Source organism: Tarenaya hassleriana, unplaced genomic scaffold (genome assembly GCF_000463585.1).
Source record: "Tarenaya hassleriana unplaced genomic scaffold, ASM46358v1 Cleome12, whole genome shotgun sequence".
NCBI classification, from domain to species: Eukaryota; Viridiplantae; Streptophyta; class Magnoliopsida; order Brassicales; family Cleomaceae; genus Tarenaya; species Tarenaya hassleriana.
Window position 1 is genome coordinate 3,114,581 of NW_010962392.1, and position 12,332 is coordinate 3,126,912.

At 36.5% G+C, this 12,332-nt stretch overlaps 5 protein-coding genes across 6 annotated transcripts in view; 3 read left to right on the plus strand and 2 right to left on the minus strand.

Annotated features, from left to right (window-relative positions):
• Positions 1 to 1,194, plus strand: part of LOC104806818 (WAT1-related protein At4g08300-like) — a 3,090-nt gene extending 1,896 nt beyond the window's left edge. Inside the window, exons 5-8 of the mRNA XM_010531894.2 lie at positions 126 to 284; positions 381 to 532; positions 645 to 690; positions 802 to 1,194. Coding sequence (XP_010530196.2) covers positions 126 to 284; positions 381 to 532; positions 645 to 690; positions 802 to 888 — 444 coding nt within the window. The 3' untranslated portion in view covers positions 889 to 1,194. The remainder of the gene's footprint in view (positions 1 to 125; positions 285 to 380; positions 533 to 644; positions 691 to 801) is intronic.
• Positions 1,195 to 1,556: 362 nt separating this feature from the next.
• Positions 1,557 to 3,543, plus strand: LOC104806820. Of its 2 annotated transcripts, none has more exons than XM_010531896.1 (6): positions 1,557 to 1,964; positions 2,166 to 2,283; positions 2,404 to 2,615; positions 2,697 to 2,724; positions 2,932 to 3,040; positions 3,187 to 3,543. In XM_010531896.1, the coding sequence occupies exons 1-6, from the start codon at positions 1,686 to 1,688 to the stop codon at positions 3,266 to 3,268; spliced, it is 828 nt and encodes a 275-aa protein (XP_010530198.1). In that variant the 5' UTR covers positions 1,557 to 1,685; the 3' UTR covers positions 3,269 to 3,543. The 2 variants fall into 2 exon arrangements, with proteins under 2 accessions (XP_010530198.1, XP_010530199.1); XM_010531897.2 differs by having other exon boundaries at positions 2,407 to 2,615.
• LOC104806819 (RNA polymerase II transcription factor B subunit 4) lies at positions 3,394 to 5,968 on the minus strand. Its single transcript, XM_010531895.1, has 11 exons — positions 5,817 to 5,968; positions 5,580 to 5,668; positions 4,963 to 5,233; positions 4,722 to 4,768; positions 4,556 to 4,593; positions 4,425 to 4,470; positions 4,266 to 4,319; positions 4,091 to 4,159; positions 3,893 to 3,969; positions 3,700 to 3,795; positions 3,394 to 3,622 (listed from the first exon to the last, which is right to left on the minus strand). Exons 1-11 carry the CDS (start codon positions 5,845 to 5,847, stop codon positions 3,544 to 3,546), a joined length of 897 nt encoding a protein of 298 aa, XP_010530197.1. The 5' UTR covers positions 5,848 to 5,968; the 3' UTR covers positions 3,394 to 3,543.
• A 1,615-nt stretch (positions 5,969 to 7,583) lies between these two features.
• On the plus strand, positions 7,584 to 9,180 carry LOC104806821. Its single transcript, XM_010531898.2, has 2 exons — positions 7,584 to 7,975; positions 8,752 to 9,180. Exons 1-2 carry the CDS (start codon positions 7,669 to 7,671, stop codon positions 9,051 to 9,053), a joined length of 609 nt encoding a protein of 202 aa, XP_010530200.1. The 5' UTR covers positions 7,584 to 7,668; the 3' UTR covers positions 9,054 to 9,180.
• Positions 9,181 to 10,931: 1,751 nt separating this feature from the next.
• LOC104806822 (uncharacterized protein At4g08330, chloroplastic-like) overlaps positions 10,932 to 12,332 on the minus strand; it is a 1,972-nt gene continuing 571 nt past the window's right edge. The window contains exon 2 of the mRNA XM_010531899.2: positions 10,932 to 11,633. Within this exon, the coding sequence (XP_010530201.1) occupies positions 11,207 to 11,633 (427 nt within the window). The 3' untranslated portion in view covers positions 10,932 to 11,206. The remainder of the gene's footprint in view (positions 11,634 to 12,332) is intronic.

The following is a 12,332-nucleotide window of genomic DNA, read 5'->3' on the forward strand; positions in this document are numbered from 1 at the left end:
TCCCTACAAATACAAAAAAAATAGCAACATTTACCAAATTACCATACAAAACACGCATTTACACATTTTAAGACATAAAATATACCCTAAAAAGACTATTTTTTTTTTTGTTTTTTTCCCTGCAGTCATTTACATTGAAAATATACACGGCGGAGTTGTCGTTGGTTGCATGGATTTGCTTCATGGGAACGGTTCTAAACGCCGTCGTTTCGCTCGTGATGGTGCGTGACGTCAGCGCTTGGAAAGTCGGAATGGACTCCGGCACACTCGCAGCGGTTTACTCCGTAAGTAAACGTGATTAAAGAAAGAAGCTAATTTGCGTGATTAATTAATTACCACTCCTAATTTGGATTATAAAATGTCATTAATTTAATGATCAGGGAGTGGTCTGTTCGGGGATCGCCTATTACATACAAAGCATCGTGATAAAGGAACGTGGACCTGTTTTTACGACGTCGTTTAGTCCCATGTGTATGATCATCACCGCTTTCCTCGGCGCTCTGGTTCTCGCCGAGACGATCCACCTCGGAAGGTATACGGAAATTACGATTTCAACCAAAACAAATACTAAAATTACATTTGCCCCCTCGAATTGGGTTTTATTGTAATTTATATGAATTTGGGTTATAATTATGATTATGCAGTATTATCGGGGCGGTTTTCATAGTTTTCGGACTGTATAGCGTCTCATAAGAAAATATAAATATTAAATTATGTTAAAAAATTAAGATAAAATATAATTTCAATGTAATAGATTTTCAGTAAAAAAAAACGTTAATGGTATCTATTTTAAACGATTAGCTCCCGATCACGAACACGGACAAACAAAAAACGAACGGTCCAGATGTAACCGGTGCACTAACTCACGGTGTGACCAATAGTACCTGAATTCAGCCCATCGACGAAGCGAAAAAAGAAAAAAAAAGAGAAGACAAACACGATCTCAATTTTTGAAGTCTAAAAAGATTTTCCAAGTGGGAAAGTTGTTATCTTTATGATTTTGCGTTTTCATTTTCAATCTCTCTCTCTAGTTCTTGACTCATGATGATGATATATATATGTATACATATGTATGTATACCTATATGTACTTTGTACTCTTTTCAAATGTATTTTGGATTTTCAAAGACAAGTGAAGAAAACTCATCTGGGAAAATTATAAAATCATTAATTTCGGGCGGAAGAGTATGACGTGTTTGGATGCAGAGATTATGATACAAAATTTATGGATTGGGTTTGGTAGGCTTGGAAATCAATTTTATGTTAAAAAAAAAAAAGAGAAGCAAACCTTATGGAATAATTTATCATTCCAAATATGCATGTGAGAATTTAGAGATTATGACATGAAATTTATGGACTGTGTTTGGTTCTCGATATACACCGCCTGAATAAGTAGTAACCGAGAGAAGAGCGGCGAAAGTTTACAGAAGAGCCCAAAACGGCACGAAGTTTATAGAAGAGCCCACATTCGAAATATGGAATAATTGAAGGGTCGTATTTGCAAATACAGGAATACGCCAATTATTAAACGTAATTTACTAAACCATTAAGCTACTCTCATGATTCATCGTTCTCAGACACGCAAACGGCAAGCAGTTTCTTTCAACAATTTCCAAAGAGCAAAAAAAAGAAGAGAGAACATATCCAGATTCCAGAGGAGGAGGAAGAAGAAGAAGAAGATCGATCATGACGGGGCACAACGCGATCGAGGTGGCGAAGACGGTGTTGGAGGTTGCTGACGTGGCGTGGACCGCCGTGGAGTGTTGCCACCACCACCCCCATCATAGCCACGGCGACGACGAGAAGAGCGGCGAGTCAACGGCCGAGATCGCCGACCCTCGAGGATTGGAGCTGGAGGCTCTCCGGTCGGAGAATCGTCGTCTCAGGTGCTTGCTTGAGTCCAATCTGAAGCTCTTTGAGAATCTTGCAGAGACTGCCGTGTTATTGCACGAGTGCCCTAGCGACGTATGTGATTCGTGTTCTGCCTCCCCTTTTCTTTAGCACTGATTTCAGGGTTTTTTAGGTTCCGTATCTTATATGACTGAATTCGGTAGTTTTACATCAATTCAGTTGGAAATCTTCAGAAATTTTTCACGGAAAGTTTGTTTGTTTGCTGTCTTCGAACGGAAATTTTGCTGAAATTACGAGATCCTTGTGGTGATTCAGCTATTTGCACGGCTTATATCGATGGTAACGTCTAAGGATTTCTCGGCTCGGATAGAACATATGAGGCAGGCTTTGGCTGAAGGAACCCAAAACCAGTTCCCATTCAAAGAGCCCACAGGTGTTTTATATATGGTTTCTGATGATTCTGAATTCTTTCGGATAAAGTTGAAGTTTTTCATATATGCAACTCGCATAAATGCGACATTTGAGTAACTACAATTATTGGTTGATTTCTCAGAAGGTGATATGCAGACTGTTGAAGTTCTGATAGATATCGATCATCAAGAGCCAAGTTGGTGGGTTTTGGTCACTGATGACATGATCCCCAGCAACGTGGAGGAAAAAAGCGCGATCGATAATGAACATTACATTGTTGTAACTGAGGAGCATGTGGTGGAAGCAGTTGCCCACTTTTTGGCTAAATGCATTCTATCAAATCCCAAAGCTAAGGTATCTTAGTTTCTCTGGCACACCTTTTCAGTTCACTGCGTTTATGATCGTCTCATATCGTTTGTTTGTTTGGAATTGCAGTTTCTTAAGCCTGAAGAGCTACAAAAGGGTAAGTTTCTGGTGTTTATAGTTTTATTCTCGTTTTCAGCATACTGATTAAGGGTATATAGTCAAATCATGGGCATGTATGGTCAAACTGAAAAATTCATCAATCCCCCAGTTCTGTGTGCTGTCTTTGCGAGTGCCATGGACAACTTGGGACTTGTTTTATGCTCGTGTTTGATCACTCATATTAGTCGGGTGCTTAATTTTGTAGTTCTGGTCAAAGAACTCAGTACCCTGAGCAAGGTAGGGAAAATAGTGGATGTTTGGCATGCAGGAAAGATGTTCTACACACTCTCGACTTGGGGGCTGGCTTGTGCTGGGTATGTCTGTTCACTTTTCTGCTTATCTCACACAATTACACATCCATTTTTATCAAAATATCATTCTCAAACCAGTTTTTTGGTTTAAAAAACTTTGATATGTGTACTACCCTGGTTGAATTGAGCTGAACCAACATTCGATTCAGGTTATACCAAGCTCGTGGTGTGTTGAAGATAGCAGCTAAGGGTGCTCATGCCACCGGCAAGGTTGTTCTTAAGGCTCTCTGAAGCGCGAGAGACCTCACAATTTCATGGCTGAAAGGAGATCTGAACTTACCTTCCTAAGTTTGTGATGTGTGTGGAAGTGACTACAAAAATGTCTTATTCTTTATCATCAACTCTGCCTGTGTAAATATTGTAAAGATCGATCAAACTCTGTCGATCAATTTCATTTGTTGATTTTCCAGCCCACCTTTGTTCCAAAACTTTCAAGAAACACATTGTCTATTTGTAAAATTGTACAGTCAAGTCAAGTGTGACATAATGAATGGAAAAGTTGCATATTACATGGCATCAGGTGTCTTTCTCTTCTTGTCAGAGGCCGAAGAAGATTCATCGAGTTTGGACTGACCAAACACAGACCTACATGTTCCAAACATAGGACCAAAAGTTAGAATCTTTCAGAGGAAACAGGACCATCTGACATGAACTGTTCTTACCCGCAGGTGGAACATTTTTTGTGATGCTTGCAGAAAATGGACAGACATACTGAACAAATGTAGCCCATGTCAATGGTGTTCTTGTGGCAAAAGCACCTGCAAGTTTTGCACAAAAACACCATTCATTTACAATCAAGAACCAGACAACAGACCAAGACACTGAAGCATCTGAGATTTTTATTAGCTCACTCACGATGCAAGGAAATCCACACCGGCGGGCTTTGGGAGTTGTATGAAACCACGGGAGTGCAAATCCGAGGCAAAGATTGACTTTTGCAACACCAGAAAAACAAAAAAGAACTGAATCAGCACATAAAAGTGCATTTACACACACACAAAGACAAAACCTGCGTCTGCTTGATTATATTTTGTGAACGAGGAGGCGCCATACCGTGAGATACTGGAATAGCCCGTCTAGCTGTTGAGGTTTATGATGAACACCTCCAGTTATATAAGATGCCTGCAAGCAAGTGTGGGTGGGTATGATCCAAAGCAATGCATAAACCAAAAGACAGTATGTATAAAATGAAAGGGTTTCAGTGGAAGAACACGAGAAATTATGTTACCTGCTGCAAGAACGCCGAATTTTGTGTACCTATGTAACATGAATCAATTGGAATCTGTAGAAACCAAGCAAAGGCATTGCTAAGAGATTGAAGTTACAAAATTTGGAGAGCATCTAGAAATTTTAAATGGTGAAAGAGGATCATGGAAATGATTAATACCGCTGACCGTTGTGCAGAGAAGATGGCGTTCATAACAGCTACATATCTGAAGAGAACAAAAGGACTTCTAAGAGTCCAACAAAAGAGAGAAGAGAATATTGCAAGGTGAAAAAAGGTTACAGAGGACATACTGCTCTGGGCCATCTGGGGAACCTTGCAAACATAAAATCTGCATTTCATATGACCAACAGCGTTATCAGTTCCATCTAACGCGGGCTAATCAATAGGTGTGATAGGAGAGAAGTATATCAGTAACAATCGAGATCAGAAAGTTCTTATGAATGTATGAATACACACCCGAGGCTGTGGATGAATATGTCCAGACCGGAAAACTCTCTGTATATCTAGCCAGAAGGTTAGATGAAACAAAACAAAAAGACTTGATGAAAATGAGCAGACGGGTTTTCTTAGCTCGGACAAATTTAGATGCAACCTTAAGCTGACTCAAATTTCAACATGATGACCACATCATATGCTGATTACTCGTGAAAGAGCAATAAGACAGTGAAGCCAATGCTAATGATTTTCTCGAGGATACAGCAAAGAGCCATTGAGAGCGATCCTGACAACAGAGAGGAAGCTATTCTCCCCTCTGACTCCTCCTTGCTCGACTCCTCATCCTTGGAAACAAATTCTTCCAATTTCTCCAGCAAATTACCAAAGAGTGCGGGCATTCCCCCGCTCTCAAACGTCCGATTTGAGGACAAAGATGAATCATAGATGTAGTCACAGGAACCGTATCCGGTGGCTATAACTACAACTTGATTCAATTGATTTAAGCTCAATACCGCATTCAGAAACGCGAGCACCTACATTACAATGGACATCTGAATCAGAATCAAAACTAGCATATCTGTGTAGCCTCTTATGGTCTGTTCAAACGCCTGACCGGTAATTTCGAATTGCAATAAACATAAATACACAAATCGAAATAAGAATCACTGCCTAGACGTCATTTTCCCTCCAATAATCCAATCAGCCATATCGATAATCACTCGCTAGGACGAATTCTCACCATCATGACAAACCCATTTCTCTAAAGGACTGCCCTTTCCCCATTCCTAGGAGAAGGATAATCAATTTCCAGAAACAGAAACAAAAAAAAAATTAGGGTTTTCTTCGTCGAAACGCACCAGAGTGAGAGAGATCACTTACGTGTGAGAGGAACTGAGAGAAAGCAAGAGAAGAAGTGCTCCAGAAGAAAGGGTTCGTATCAAGCAACACAACTAGAAGACTGACATCGTCTGCAACGAAATCCGACATCAAACAGATCAGGGACATATCAGCGATCGGACCAATGTCCGTTCCATGGGCACATATGCTCACACCTATACAGACACACATTCACGGATTCAACGCATACAAAATTCCAAAAGGATACGAATTTATTACCTGAATAAAGTTTAGCAGCAACGGAAGCCATGATTTCACAAAACCCAGGTCTAGAATTTCACCGCCGGGAAAGTTTCCCCGCGGAGAAGAGAGTAAAGAGGGCAGGAGAAAGAGAGTATCGGCCACAGTGGTTGCTGGAGGAGAAAGAGTACAGAAGCGCGTGATGCACGCGCGAGGTAAAAAAAGATGGAAGAACGTGGGCCGAATGCGAAAAGCCCATAAACTGAAGACAAGCTTCAAATATGTTAATCTTTGTATATTATTATATGTGATTGTTTTGGATTCAGATTTTATTGATAAAGTTATATGTCAGAATACATGTGTTTTTTTTTATAACGGAGGGTTTCATATGATTTATTATAAACATCAATTATGTTTTGTGACGATATGCTCATTGCCTTCAATATATGATGAATGTGGATATTATTGGAAAAAATCATTGCATACAATATATATATATATATATATATATGTGTGTGTGTGTGTGTGTTGTCCGTGTGTATGTGATTAGCCCTCACAAATCATTTTCAAGTCGATGTAGCGAAATTTTGACCAAAACCCATGAATTGAATGGTATGAATATATATATGTCACATCCGCAACCACCGCTGTCTTTGTCGTCCCTTCGTTGCTTTTTTATCTTAACCCCCCAATCCGGTGGTCGGAGAGGGTTGGTGGTCCCTCGCCCCACTAATTTTTACGTCTTCGGACATGTTTAGAGTTTAGGGGAGATGTAGTCGAGTCGAAAGTTTAGAAAACTATCATAGTTATAAAAAAAATTACGTCTTTGGTCGGTACGACCGAATATTTATACATTAAATTATTGTTTCTGTATAAAATCGGCATTCGAAGAATCGTAATTAGTGGTCATTTTGGTTATTAATCGAATAATCAAACCGAATAAGATATAACCGTAATTAAATCGAATTCGACATAAAAACTGAACGGTTATGATTTTTTAACTCATAAAAAACTGAAACCGAACTGAATCGATTAAAAAATAATGAAAAAACAGTTTCATAAAAGATAATTGAAAAACCAATAATTTTCATGATAATTGCAGTGCTTGTATTAGCCTTGAATGCAATGGCATTAATTCATATGCACATTTAGTATCTTGAGCAAGCAACATTCACATTCATACATAAAACATGATAATATGCATATCTATGTGTCTATACATATAATTCTCTGAACGGCTCGTATAATTCCCCCAACAAATATAATCTAAATAATGAATCTGTATTAAATTTTTTTACAAAAATAAAATCAGCAAAACCTTAAACTAGCTGAAAATTAAAAAATCTTAAGAATCAAATAATTCGGTGTTATTTTAAGATTATATCCGGTGAAATAATGTTATATTAACAATAAGAGATACGCGACTACTCTTATGTTTTAGAAATTTAAATTTCTTTATGTATATGTCATTCATAATGTTTTACGGCTTGAATCTATTTTGTTTTCGTAATCTACTTCGTGCAATATATCATTTATTTTACCGGAACACAATAAAATATCCCCTAAATTATTAAAATGAATTATAAAAAATTACCAGAACACGAGTCGCTACATCTTAATGAACTTTTATTTTCAAATGATAAATACACAAATTCAGACAGTATCTTCCATCTATTGCATGTACGACGACGTTCCATACACAAACATATTTACATATATATATATATATATATATATATATATATTTACATAAATAAATATAATTAAATACACACACACACACAAACATTGTGCCTCTCTCTTTCCAAAGATGATCTCTTTTTCTCTGTATATATAACTCCAAATTTCCACAATAACCTCTCTCTCTCTCTCTCTCTCCCTCCAGAAAGCCATGAATGGGCGAAGAGAAAAACCCATCTCATCATCATGTTGTAATATCCATCCAGAGGAGATTCTGGTGGGAGTTTGCCCTCTCTGTCTGAACGAGAGGCTTATGTTATTGTCGGCTTCACAGCAAAAGCGGAAACGTCCTCCTCCCCCTCCTTCGAAATCCGCCATTGATTATAATCTTCAAGAATCTAAATCCTTCAACAAGAAGAAGCACAGGAGATTCTTCTCCTTCGGCTCTTCTTTCTTTGGCTTCTTATTCGAATCACAACACCACCGCCATAACCACGACGCTGTCCTCAGTCCAGACGGTACGCAATTTTTTATATTATTTAACTTTTTATATTCGGGTTTTTATTTGTTTGGGAAACACATTTATGCAATTAGTTTCTGTGATAAATTTTTTTTATATTTAAATATTTGTTTCTATTTTCTATTTTCAAATGTTTGACTCCAAAAAATTATGCCAACCTTTAAATTTTTTTGAAAAGTCTCATAATGGCGCTTCATAAATTTATTATTCAAAGTTTGAAATTTTGGAACGGGGGTGCATGTTTTTCCTCAAATGGCCTGAAACATTAATTTCGATATCTACCATGTTTTGAATTTGAAATACTAAATTTAGATCGTTGTGATGCGAAATATGTAGGCCAACTCAATTATGATATATATATATATACACACACACAAACAAGCAGTACTTATATTGTTTTTTGATAAAAATATATAAACAAGCAGTACTTTGTATGGATAGCAAAATTGCATATAATTGTTAGACAAATAATGTGTGTGTATATATATATTGCATAATCAATATAAATTTAAAATTTCATGTAATATATGAATAATTTCATATAATTTCACTAAATTTAGTCTATGAATTTAAATTTGTGTATATCTTGCGTGCATTTATATGAAATTTTATTTAGAAATCATATATACTATGCTATATATGGTCGTGAAAAACTTACCACTTTTCTAAGATATAATAATGAAATAATTTAATTGACTATATGATGCTTTGTGTAAATTTGAAACGAAATAAAATAATACAAATCGAGCTAAGTCTTTTTTTTTTCATGAATAGATTCATTCATCTCAATAAAATTTGAAGAAAATGGAGCACCTTCATGGGACAAAGGGAAAGTGCCAACAATATCTCTTAAGCATTGCAAGGGTTCGGCATGGGAGGAGACAAAGAAGGAGATGATGATTCAGCATCCCAGTAAGTCAAGGGTCTCGCTGACGTGGCACAAGCGTATTGGACAGATTATCCACATCATCAGACTAAAGAGGCTGTCTGCATGCCACGTGTCCTCCAAGGTTGAAGTTGTCGACGTGAGGTCCAGGTGGATAAGGCACTCGACCACGAAGAAAGCCCCAAATTAAATATCGTGTAAAAGATTATTCCTTGAGTTTCAAAATTATTTTTATTTGAGATGAAATTAGTATTTTCTTCATAGGATGCGCGTGTTTTTCTATAATTGTTATAATAAAAAAATATTTTCTTCTTTAAGATATATCTCATACTAACAGATCATTGTAATAAAATCATATTAGAAATTTAATGAAACGGTGCCAAATATACTTATTCTTTTATTGGCGCCAATCTATTTAGTAGGTACCTGCATTAGTATTGAGGCCTAGAAATCCAAAAGGTGAACATGTGAAGTGCCAGATTGCAATTTTGTCGTAAAGGTGTCTTTACCCGTATATACATATATACACAAATCACATATATATATTCGACATTTGTTTGATATGCACTTTTGGAGTGTAATGGTGCACATGGATATATATATATATATATATATATGAGGGTATGCAGTTGAAAAGTTATCCACAGTGTTTTATTTCGAATCTTTGACTAAGTTAGATGGATATTATATCAAGCTTTTACTCATGACTAAAATTAATTTTCGGGGTTTAACAAGTTTTTTAGTTTTGTCCATATTTCCGATGGGTAATACTTGGTATTTATCTTGGTGTAGAACTGAATATCTTCTATTTTGTACGTAAACGACAACTGTACAACAATAAAAACGATGAGCATCTATCTAATTAAGTCCATGATCATATGACGTATTGTCCTGTGGTCATGTGACCTATTGTACTGTGACCATGTGACATAGTGTTATGTGACATTGTTCTGATACTATGCGACCTATTCTTCTATTACGTGTGACCATGTAATCGAACCGATCCTTGTCACCTGACCATATCAACTAAATCACCTATTATTATTATTATTATTATTATTATAACTTAGACCCCAATTCAAGAGACAGTTAATTGAATATGATTACGATCAAAAGTGTTGCATGTTCCCATCATTATCAAGCAATCAATCATTCCAAACTTTTTGAAGAAGGATTTTTTTAAACATTTTTTATTTTAACCAAAAGAATATTAAAGACATCATTGGTTAAAAAACACAGCAATTCTGGTCCAAAACATGATAATAATTCTTGTTCGGTTTATATTTATTTTATCATTTAGAGATTTTATTAAAATAAAATTATATGTATATATGTACATATATTTGTTATATTAGAAGAGCAATGATAAAAGTAACATTATTTTACAATTCCACAGAATATTAGAATTATAAGTTACAAGATAAGACTAAACAAACCAAAATATTTTTCGAATTCGAAAAAAAAAAATCGAATGCATGGTTACATAAATTGCAATAGGAAGAAGATTAAATAGAGTTTTAGAAGTTTCATGAATGATTATGAAAAGTCAAAACGGAACAAGAGGATAGAGCTAAAAGAAGAGTGTAGTGTAGTCATGTCAAAACGCCATATCGGTCCAAGAAGATATGAATGAAATCATCTCCAAGTTGGGATCCAATTAAATTAAATAAATAAATAATCACAGAAACAGTCAGATAAGGTAAGCCTACCCGACAAAACTTTTCAAAATCGTTTAAAGTAAAATAAAATAATTAAAACAATGATGAGAGTTTTGGTTAGTAGATATATTCCAATTTTTTTTTATATATGATTTGAATGAATATTCAATTTTTAATATTTGTACCCACCATTTCAGATATATCTGGATTTTGGGTTTTTTTTTTAAAAAAAAAAATAAGGGGTGTGATTATTTATATTTGACAAAAAATGAAACAACAAAATACATCTAAAAAGTTAAAATTCATAATCTTTCACACACACACACACACATGATTTCAAATACAAACAACAATATAAAATGGGTAACAATTTCAGTATTTTAACATTGTAAAATTGAAAACACGGCTCAAAATCGAACAGAATAAAATATAAAACAAGCGAAAATTGCTTATTATTTGATTATGAATGGATAAAAAAAAACAACGGGTATGAGTCTGTCGGGAGACTGCACACGTTGCCCCATCCTTCAAAAGTAGCAGAAAAAAGAAAAAAGAAGAGAAATACACTGTACAAACAGCAAATCCACCACTGTAACGACCACGGAACCAAGATGATACAAACAGTTCAAGAAAGACTCGAGCGAAAATTGAAGGAAGATGTCCTGAAACGTCCACGGAAGCAGACTCACCGAGAGAATGTCCGAGAGGTTGACGTGAAGAACGGTGCGCCGGATCCTTGTGTGGCAGAAGACGGTTGAAGAGCGCGGATCTTGATGTCGTACTTCTTAACACCAGAGGCGGCATCCATGGGAGACGACCCCGAGCTTTCTGCTACGCGCGAGTAAGCAGAAGCTTTGTCCTGAGCAGTAGCAGTGCCGATGTGGTTATTACATCTGCGGCAGAGGAGTTTAGTTCTGTGTCTGAACAAACCCCATGAGTTTCTGGAGAAGTGAGGCATGCATTGGAACTCATCGACCTGAGTCAATCTGCTCTCGTCGATGTTAAAGAACGATATGACTCCTTTCTTTATGGATTTCCCGTACTTTGATCCGATAGTGGAAGTGACCCGATTCGAGGAGCTTAGATTCAGTTCGTACCCACATGCACCACAACTGCAAGAAATTCATTCAGCACATTAGTTTCTTCAATCCCATCTTTGGCAAAAAAACAAGAATTTGTGATCACAAAACAAAGGATGAGAAAATATATTTATGAATCTTGATGATAAGATCATGCCCATTTCATACTCATTTTACTGTGATCATATATAACCACGAGTTTCGACACCATTTACCGTAATAAACCTCAGTCCACAAGCTTTAAATTTCACGTCCGTTTTCGCATAGCGATTACCTAACACATCCTCAGCTCTCTACTATTCCCGGTTTCTGACCGAGGTGAATCAGCAGGCGAACATGTAAATCATCACAAGGCACCGACTTGCAAATGCAAATCAGCAAAAAGTTTAAGCCTTTTAGCATATAGAACACAAGCTTTTCCACATTGTCACATGACAACTCTGTCTTGGTGCAGATCATTTGCAAAGTCACAACCCTGGATTTTCATTGGCTTTGTTTATGTTCCCAGATCAAGAAAAGAAGGGATTCAAGCAACTGGGTATCCCTAATTTCATCAAATCAACAATCTTTCGTCCGTTAAAGCTGATAGGAATACCCCCCTTCACAACAATACAACCAAAACAACCAGCATCTACAAACGGCGACAAATAGATAACAAAAACCCTAAGATTACCAAATCCCTCAACACGTAATACCCACAAAGCAATCGAAGAAAAGGAAGAGTCGACAGTT

Bases quoted from the DNA above. Each gene is read 5' to 3' on its own strand.
- LOC104806820 (XM_010531896.1), top strand. From the start codon at position 1,686: ATGACGGGGCACAACGCGATCGAGGTGGCGAAGACGGTGTTGGAGGTT. The intron at 2,284-2,403 runs GTGTTTTATATA...TTGATTTCTCAG, and splicing joins CCCATTCAAAGAGCCCACAG to AAGGTGATATGCAGACTGTT. The intron at 2,616-2,696 runs GTATCTTAGTTT...TTGGAATTGCAG, and splicing joins TATCAAATCCCAAAGCTAAG to TTTCTTAAGCCTGAAGAGCT.
- LOC104806819 (XM_010531895.1), bottom strand. From the start codon at position 5,847: ATGGCTTCCGTTGCTGCTAAACTTTATTCAG. The intron at 4,160-4,265 runs GTAACATAATTT...ACTTGCTTGCAG, and splicing joins ATTCGGCGTTCTTGCAGCAG to GCATCTTATATAACTGGAGG. The intron at 3,796-3,892 runs GTGAGTGAGCTA...CAAAACTTGCAG, and splicing joins GGTGTGGATTTCCTTGCATC to GTGCTTTTGCCACAAGAACA.
- LOC104806821 (XM_010531898.2), top strand. From the start codon at position 7,669: ATGAATGGGCGAAGAGAAAAACCCATCTCATCATCATGTTGTAATATC. The intron at 7,976-8,751 runs GTACGCAATTTT...TTTCATGAATAG, and splicing joins CGCTGTCCTCAGTCCAGACG to ATTCATTCATCTCAATAAAA.